General features: G+C 38.4%; 1 protein-coding gene across 1 annotated transcript in view; it reads right to left on the bottom strand.

Annotated features, from left to right (window-relative positions):
* Positions 1-402: 402 nt before the first annotated feature.
* The window catches only part of NR1D2 (nuclear receptor subfamily 1 group D member 2), a 42,224-nt gene continuing 32,707 nt past the window's right edge, over positions 403-9,919 (bottom strand). The window contains exon 8 of the mRNA XM_056129590.1: positions 403-2,659. Coding sequence (XP_055985565.1) covers positions 2,463-2,659 — 197 coding nt within the window. The 3' untranslated portion in view covers positions 403-2,462. The remainder of the gene's footprint in view (positions 2,660-9,919) is intronic.

Genomic DNA, 9,919 nt, shown 5'->3' with positions numbered 1-9,919 from the left:
TGCCCTTAAGTTTGCTGACATAATGCCCATATTTTAACTTTAAAATGTAAAATCAGAGTTAAAGCATCACTTAATTCATACAGTACATGATTTATCAACAGTGTCCCACGAACTCAGAAGTTTCCTAAACTGGCTGTCTTCTCTGCATAAAGCAAGTTTATAACCAATGAGTCAAAGAATGTGCTTGTAATAGCCTGCTGGTTTAATTTTGTCATTAGAAATCTCAAAATTGGGCTATTTTCAAATATAGAAATGCTATGAGTGACATATGAACTATAGTTTTGTTTCCCATTACCTACAGGAAGAATTTGTTCAAACAAAATTTTACAAGACAAAATACATGTCTACATAGCTATATATAGATGTATGCATGTATATATTGAACCTAACTAAAGTTTTACAAGTGATACTAACAGTTCTGGTTACACACTCCTAAGGACTTAGTAATTGTTTTAAAGATACATGTTATAAAGAGGCTTATGGAAAAGGCAAAAATGAATAATCAACATGATCTCTGAGGTTTTCAGTATTACTTCAAAATCTGTGCCTACCCCCCATAGAAGAAAAACTATGCATTTATCTTAGGAAAAAAAATTATAAAAAGATAATGCTATCATGTAAAGATTTCACAAAAACTATTCTGTATATCCCATAAAAGTCATACCTATTTAAGGTAAACCACACTTATGGTTTATACTGTATTACAGACATCACCATCACCTTTCCTCTTTAATAATGAGAGGGCTTAACTTTTTTTTTTTCACTTACTTAACTAGTGCCACAGAAATTCAAGTCCAGTAGCAACAAGTTAAACAAGATTACAAAATAAGGCATTCTATTCACATGTCATTAAAGTAACAGGCTGAGTATAGTAAAGCAGGCTCCTTTCATTTTTGCGATTTTTATATAATCAAAAAAAAAAATCATGTGGAAGGCAATCTTTACCCCAAAATTCAATTAATTGCTATTTGCAGGAAAATAAACATATATAAAATCCTCAACTTTGGCTTAATTTCTACTACTGCCATAAACTTATGTATATGTTTTCTTATCTAATCAAGTCCAATATCAGAAATGTGAATGAAACATCTTTGACTACCATTTTCTAAGCCTGTAGGTCACACACAAAATGATTTTTTCAAATATTAGATTAAATCTAATTTGAAAATATCCCTGTAGTGTTATTTAGGACAAAAAGTAGACTCAGAACACTCTCACACAAACACACACACCAACATACTAGTTCACTTAACAGTGGTTCTCCGAACAGAATCAAAATTTTTCCATAATCAAGCTGCAGCATGTGTATAAGGGGCAAATAATGCAACATTAGTTAGCACATCCTTGAATGAGTCTGAACAGACTTTTAAACAAGTACCTTGAAACCAAGATCTTACCAAAAATAAACTCTAAAATGCATACATATGTTTTAAAATTTGGACCTGGCTGCCAGTTGTACTTCTACATTAGGTGTTGCTTAAGTAAACAAAAATAGAGCATAAATTCAGAATTTTACTAAGTATTTCGAGCATGGTTGTCATCAACAGGTAAATGCACCTAAATGGGTCTTCGACACCTTTTGTTTTGATTTTATTGTAGGATAAAGTTCTTCACAGTTTAAAATATTGTGAAGAAATATATTTATGTATACTATATTCACATACAGACTATGTACACATACTATGTTTTTAATGTACCCATAAACTTTGAATATGTGTCCGGGTAGGATATCCCACGAATATGCAGGAACCTGAACAATAAATTGGTGTGGACTGTGAAATGTTTTCCCAGAAATGCTTAAGAAAATAATAGTATGAATAATTACAACCCAAAAAATGCCTTATTTACATAGTGCCTATCTCCCAAGAGGTAAATATGCTTTAAAGACGTTTTTCAATATCTGTGAGGTGGGGCATTGGGAACACTATTAATTCTGATTTCCACAAACAAGCCTGCCCAGAATCATACACTTTAACAGTGGCAGAGAAAAATATAGTCATGCGGATCTCCTAACTTGAAAAGTCTCCAATTACTTAATCTGAAGCAACCAAGGAAATCAAGTTTCCATCAAACAACAGAACTTCTACCACAAAGGATTAATTTTTAAATCTCTACTGCTCATGATTGTGCGCTATATTTATACCACAGGGAGATCAAAATAGTTTTTGGTTTTGGCAGATGAAAAAGTTTGACATTCAGTGTGATTATAATTTCAGTGTAACTTCTCCAGTTTTAAGTGCGACACAGCTGATTGGTCTATCAGGGAAAAGCAGTCAATGTCTAATCGTGGCTGAAGAATTCTCAATCCAAACACTACTGCATGGTTATTACAGAGAGTCTACAATCTTGAATGGTCTTAAAGGTCTTTTCTATCTCCACATATGGTATACACATATAAATAAGCATTTTAGCACAAAATGTACAGTTAGCATGATCAGTTCATGTTTAAATAAACAAAGGCCTTAGGGGTGAACTTTAAAGGCCAAGAGCTCCTCAGAGTGCATGTTGTTGAGAGATCGAAGATCTGGCAACTTTAGAAGAAGTTTTGTAAAAATAGAGGCCTCATTTGGATGGTTTTTCATTATTAAGGTCCTTAGTGCACGGATGAGGGTTTCCTGCAAAGCTTCCACCGAGTTGACATTTTCTATTCCAGATCGATCTAAAGGAGAGACGTAAAGGAGAAAATATATTAACATTAAATATAAATCTTGCTCATCAATCTCACTAATTAAAAACAAGGTTTTATATGGAGAAAGGCAAAATATAAAAAAAAATTTAACTCATGATTTTTAAATGATTAAAAATATATCTCACAGAGTACAATCTACAAATTAACTTTCCTTAGTGATTATTTTTGTTGACAAAAAACTAGAGGTCTGCTTTTTAAAATTAGATTCCACTGCTGATTTTATCTCCTACCTGGCAAAATAAGTACAATTTAGGAATATATATTTGACCTCATGTGCAACTTAGCCACATTTTATGTTAACGTGTAGCAGTCAACCTCTAAAATGGCCTCCAATGATCCCTTAAAGTCTGGTATTCGTGTCCTTTTGTAAATATTTTTCTCTTTAAGGTCTACACATTCACTACTAATTATAAATTAGATTATGAAAAAAAGAAAAAACAAAAAATCCACAAACAATTGACTTCCATCCTAAGTACCCTTCTCATTCACTCAGAAAAGTCAGTGGACATGTTGAGCTGCCCTATGGAGAAGACTTCAGCTAAGGCGGGAGGTCCCCAGGTAACAAGCAAGAGTGAGGCCACTCAGTCTTTTTTTTTTTTTAATTTGTATTAGTGAGACACCATGAGGCACAGTTGTAGACTTACAAATTTTGTGCTTGGGTTTCAATTATACAATGATCAAATACTCATCCCTCCACCAGTGCCCATTTCTCACCACCACGGATCCCAGTATCCCTCCCACCCCACCCCCCACCCCCGTCACCCCCATCCCACCCTGCCTCTGTGGCAGGGCATTCCCCTTTGTTTGTTCTCTCTCTCCTTTGGGGTATTGTGGTTTGCAAAAGAGGCATTGCGTGACAATCATGTTTGGTCTATAGTCTACTTTCAGCATAATACTCCCATCCTGGGAGGATCCTCCCAACACCCTTTTTTTGGTGCTCTCTTCTCTATCTAGAGGCCACTCAGTCTTAACTACTTCCATGGAACTGAATGCTGCCAATAACCATGAAAAGAAGCCCTGAAGCAGAACCCTTCCTTATTAGTGCCTTGCTAAGAGATCACCAGCCAAGCCCACAACTTGACTACAATCTCCTGAAATATCCAGAGCCAGAGCACATGTTGTAGTCACACCCACATTCTTAATCCTCAGAAACTGAGAACTAAGGAATGTATGCCACTAAGCTTTAGGGTAAATTTTAATGCAATAGGAAAGTATTACACTATGCAATTTTATTACCTAATTATATTAACCTATATTCACTTTCATTTTGTACTGTTTATTAAGCTATACAAAATGTTACAAAATTAGTAATCTACAGCAGTGACTTTCAGGATTTTTACAACAGATTATAGTGTAATAGGAAAAACATTCATTGCACAGATCACTAAAGTAGAAATTAAAACTAGACATTTTTTGGGGGGCCACACTGGGTAATGCTAAGGGGGATCATTCAGTATTGGGAATCAAACCTGGATCTATAGCCCTAAAACCACTATTTATAATAATTTATCAGACCAAGGAGATTGCTCAGAAGGTTTGTATGCATGCTTTGCATATAAGAGGACCAGGTTCAATCACTACACAAAGTCCCCTGATAATTGGCAGAATATGGTCCCCAAATCAAAATATATAACATATGCATGTATCAGTAATTGTACTATTACATGATTCAGGTACACTATTTATTAAGGAGTATGACTTTTTCATGAACCAGTAGGAAATGTCTGCAGGTCAACAAAGCAGTTGGCTAAGCAGTTGGAAACCACTGGTTTAATGTAAACTGCAAAATTAAGTGTCTTAAAATTGGAGCCAGAGGGACAGTATTCGGGAAAATTCTTGCCTTCCAAGCGGCCAACCAAGGTTCACTCCCCCAGTATCACATATGATTATCTGATTCCCCCAAGCACAGTACAAGAAGCCCTGAGCCACACCAGGTATGGCCACAAAAAACAAAAATAAAAATAACGAAACTCAGAAAGTATTTTAAAGTATTTCAAAATTAGCAAAACCCATGTCTGTTGCCCAAGGACATATTCAATCAACAAAGGCTATTTTTCCCTTCCCAATAGGACACAGTATGCACAAGAAACAGTCATTATTTCTCTCTATATAAAGTTGTAATGGGTAAGAAAAAGGCACCTCTTTGGAGCTGAAGAAAGAGTACAGGCGGGAGGGTGCTTGCCTTGCATGCAGCCGACCAGGGTTTGATCCCCAGTATCTCATATGTCCCCTGAGCACTGCCAGGAGTAATTCCTAAATGTATCACCAGAAACAATCCTTAAGCATCACCAGGTGTAGCCCCAAAGTTAAACAAAAAAAAAAAAAACAAAAAACAAAAAAAAGGCATCTCCAAGGAGAAAAACATTTTCTTTTTTTTTTAATTCCACAAGGAGATTGAGGAGTTGACAGAGAAAAAGGCCAATACAAGCATTTAGAGCAAGATCTTTCATTTAAGAGTAAAGGACAATAGGGCATGGCCGACCAGGGTTCTACCCTGGGTAACCCAAATGGTCCCAAATCCACCAAAAGTGATCCTTGAATGCACAGCCAAGATTAGCGCTGAGCACAGCCAGATGTGGCCCAAAATCAAAACCAAATAAAGTTTTTCTGGGTCCGGAATGGTAGTACAGTGGGAATGGCATTTGCCATGTACGTGGCCAACCTGGGTTTGATCCCCAGCACCCCATATGGTCCCCTGAGCTCTTCAGGAGTAATCCCTAAGAACAAGTGAGGAGTAACCCTTAGCACCACTGGGTGTGGCCCTAAAACAAAACAAAAACAAAACAAAAAGGTATTCTAAAACCTCAATTTCTATGAAGATCAGAAATGATGGTCTTCGAATTGCCACTCAATGCCTCTTTTGCAAAACACAGCACCAAAAGGAAAGAGAGAACAAAAGGGAATGCCCTGCCACAGAGGCAGGGTGGGATGGGGGGGTGGGGGGAGGGAGGGATACTGGGATCTGTGGTGGTGGAAAATGGGCACTAGTAGAGCGATGGGCATTTAATCATTGTATAATTGAAACCCAAGCACAAAAATCTGTAAATCTTAAAAAAAAAAAAAACTTTCTAGTTCTAAAATAGAATGAAATATAATGATTCTTTGAAAAAAAAAGAAACAATGGTCTTGGTGAATTCAAGGTCAGAGAACACCTTGTACATTTAATTCATAACATATCTATCCTGTACTCCCTTAGAGAAAGTACATCCCTTTCCCAAACCTGGACTATTCACCCCTCTTCAAATTTTTTAGGCATTTTCTACAGACTGAAAATTAAAATCCGTTAACAAGTGATTCTATAAAATCTATAAAATCTATAAATGAGCTTGCAAGCCTCACACCTATGTGGCAAACCAAAGGTTTATACTGAACTGGAAGCAAGAACTCCTATTTTAAATACTGTGAAAAAACTATTACTTCCTAGATATAAATCTCTCCATGGTATCAAGATTCTTCCAATCTCATAAGCAAATATGTAAAGAGATTTCTCTCTTGGCAACTAAAGCTACTCTATTAACAAATAGTATAGTGGAAAGGCTTAGAAGCTAAACTGATGGGTTCAATTGCCTGCTCACACAATTATTTAAAATGTAGCCTCAGGCAAACTTTTTAATCCCTCTGTTCCGGTTTCTCAAATTCGTTGCCTGAATAACTAAGGATAACGTGTTCTATCTTGACTCAGGCCTTATGAGCATAAAATTAGATAATGAGCTCTAGAAATTAACTCACATTGTTTTGGAAATAACAACCAAAAAAAAAACCCCAAGGCAACCATGGATTCCAAGAAAAGAATAATGCTATAGTAAGCTATTTTAAGTGCAATTAATGATAATGAACTGTAAGCAAGTGATAGAGAATATAAATAATCCATGTTATTTGATACTTGGTGGTATATGCCTCAAGGTAACATGGGTTTGGGATAGAGATTTATAACCCTCATTTATTGTTTCAACCATGAACACCATTTATATAATCATAGCACTGTAAATGCTGTTTTACTTGTCAATTTTTAGACTCAAATGATAAAGCAGGGTAAATAATCACTGCTACAAAGTACAATGTGAAAGTTGGAGATGGAGTGCATGCTTTACATGTGGGAGGCCTGGGTTTAAGCACCAGAAAGGTATGGTCCCCCAAGCATCACTGGAAATGAACCCTGCATACAACTCAGGAATAGCCCCATCACACTGCTGGGTGTTGCCCAAAAAATAAGAAGGGGGGGAGGGTGGGGAATGTAAATATTTTAATTCCTGATGATGTAAAAAAGTGGAATGGCGAAAGAAGCCAAAGAGATACCTCAACAGGCTAGAAAGGATGCTTCCTATGCAGGCGGTCCAGGTTTTCCTGGTACCACTGATCCCAGTACCAGCAGGAGTGACAATCTCCCAGTCCCCAAGCCTACCCAGCACATTCAGGTATGGTTCAAGCAAACAAAAAAGCCAGTAGATGAGAAAAGAAGGATCAGAGTCTTCCTGTATAATGAGAAAAATTCTGAAACTATCTGAAAAACTATGTAAACACTAAGTGAAGAATCAAAGAATGTGAATATATTAAAAACAATAAGCTAAAAGGAGCTAGAATGATAGTACAGTGGGTAAGATGCTTGCTTTGCACACAGCTGACCTGGGTTCAATCTCCGGCATCCCATGTGGTCCCCTAAGCCCACCAGGAGTGATTTCTGAGTGTAAAGCCAGGAGTAACCCCTAAGCATCACCAGGTGAGGCAAAAAAATACAAAATAAAAAAAATGAAAAATAAAATATAGAAACTTGTGGGGCAGGGAGACGGCCCACAGGGCTGGAATGCATGCTTTGTATGGGGAAGCACCAGAATCTATCCCCTGCACCAGATGGTTCCCTGACAGACAGCAGCCCTGAAATACCGGTAGACCCTTCATTCTCCTACTTACTGATTTTCTGCCACTCCATATTTCAGTTAAAATTCTTCTGCTCCCATAATCTGATACTGCACTAGTCATAAGCTTTCTGTCCTTTTCAAAGCACTTTTCTCTCCTTTTCTCTCCTTTTCAAAGCACTTTTCTCTCCTTTTCAAAGCACTTCAGACTTTGGTACATTCTCCTTCCCTATCTCACCTCATATCCTCCCCCACTAGTTCTCTCTGTTTCTAAAAAACTATGTAACAACACACTCCATTACTTCTATCTTCCCCTAGTTTTCAGTTGATTCCTGTGATTCAGTCAGAACCAAAAAATTTAGTACAAGATTTTTTTTATTAAGTCTCTCTCTCTAAATAGAATGTAAGTTCTTTAAGACAAACATATCTCATGTTTGCCTAATCCTGTCCTCATTGAATATTCAGGTTATCAAGTAGTCCAGAACAGCAGAGGTTTAGAGCACCTGCCTTGAAAGCATATAATCAGGCATTCAAATCCCTGGTGTCCCACAATATGCAAAGCATGAGCCTGGCAGATCTATAGTCTGTGATCCATCACACAAGTAATTTCAAGCCTTCCACAAACAGGTGTATATTTAAACACCACAAAGAGTATGACCCCTGGCAAGCAGCACAATTGAAAAAGACGTATGAGAATGCTATGGCCAGGAAGTGGGACCTCCCTCGAGCACATTGTTGAGCACTAAAATAACCCACTGGAAACTAAGAGTAAAAGCACAGGTGCCAGCATCACAACTAAAGGACTGCAAACCCTGAGTCACACTGGTAAGCACCACTGTTAAAAATGTGTGAGTACAAGAGCCAACCCCCAATCATCACATCATTAAAAACAAAGGGAATGAGGAGGAAAAAATTTTTTTTGGCTTTTTGAGTCACAACCGACAATGCTCAGGGGTTACTCTTGACTCTGCACTCAGGAATCATTCCTGGCAGTGCTTATGGGATGGACCATATGGGATACTGGGGATCAAACCCAGGTCAGCCACATGCAGAGCAAACATCCTACCCACTGTACTTTCAAAAATTTTTAATTACTTTTGATATCTCAAGAATACATAAGGGGGCTGGAGCGATAGCACAGAGGATAGGGCATTTGCCTTGCATGTGGCCGGCCTGGGTTCGATTCCCAGCATCCCATATGGTCCCTTGAGCACCACCAGGAGTGAATCCTGAGTGCAGAGCCAGGAGTAACCCCTGAGCATCGCCAGTTATGACTCAAAAAGCAAAAAAAAAAAAAAAAGGAATACATTAATATGTCATCAATTTCATTATGAACTGCTTACCAAGAGACCATGGAAAGACAGATAATGTCCAAGAAGGATTACAAGGTTATTAAAAAACACAGGTATCAGAGTCCCATGCAGTTCAATGGTAGAGCAAGACTTGCACATCTGAGTCACTGGGCTCAATTTGACAACAGTCCCTCCTCCCCAAAGGAATCACTGTCACTGTCCTCCCGTTGTTCATCAATTTGCTCGAGCAGACTCAGTAACGTCTCCATTGTGACAATTATTACTGTGTTTGGCATATCGAATACATCACAGGTAGCTTGCCAGGCTTTGCCATGAGGGCGAGATACTCTCTGTCGCTTGCCAGGCTCTCCGAGAGGGGCGGAAGAACTGAACTCAGGTCAGCCATGTTGGCTGCGTGCAAGGCAAACACCCTACCTGCTGTGCTATCACTCCAGCCCCCCCCCCCCCGCAAAGGAATACTGATATATTATTTTCATTCTATTTGGCCATTTTTTGCCACTCTGAGTTGATCAGGAAAAGTAGCCAAATTATGCTTTCAAACAGTATGAGTCATTATACCACGGGCACACACTCTTTAGAATATTCAAGAATGTGCTCTCCCCTGAAAGTTATTTATATAGGACCAGGAAAATAGCTCCAGTTCAATCCCCAGCTTTGTTGTACCCATCCCCCACAATCCTCAGCAACACCAGATATGGCCCTGGTAGACTCCCAACTTCAACCAAGCAATAGCATGAAATTGCCTGGCTAGTTGGCTGTATATTACACATACTTAGAGAAGTAACAGCCAGAAGCCCTGAGCTGTGTGTGTGTGTGGGGGGGGGGGGGGGGGGGAGGGGGAAGGGGGGTCCTCCCCTGACCAGAAAAAAAGAAAAAAAAGTTACTGATTTATTGTTATCCATGTAATCAAGAATAATAGGAACCAGAGAGATTAGTGCAGAACCAGGAGCTTCATCATGTCTAGCCCAAAAAGATAAAACAAAGCAAAAAGAATAACAGCATATTCTTTATAACCTCTCACTGACTTAATGTTACCTAGGTCAGTATAAGATAGGAAGCAAGGG

The sequence above is a fragment of the Sorex fumeus genome, unplaced genomic scaffold (assembly GCF_029834395.1).
Source record: "Sorex fumeus unplaced genomic scaffold, SorFum_2.1 ptg000072l, whole genome shotgun sequence".
In the NCBI taxonomy this organism is placed as follows: domain Eukaryota; kingdom Metazoa; phylum Chordata; class Mammalia; order Eulipotyphla; family Soricidae; genus Sorex; species Sorex fumeus.
Note: the sequence above shows the minus strand (reverse complement) of the source record. Positions and strands in the feature narration are given on the sequence as shown.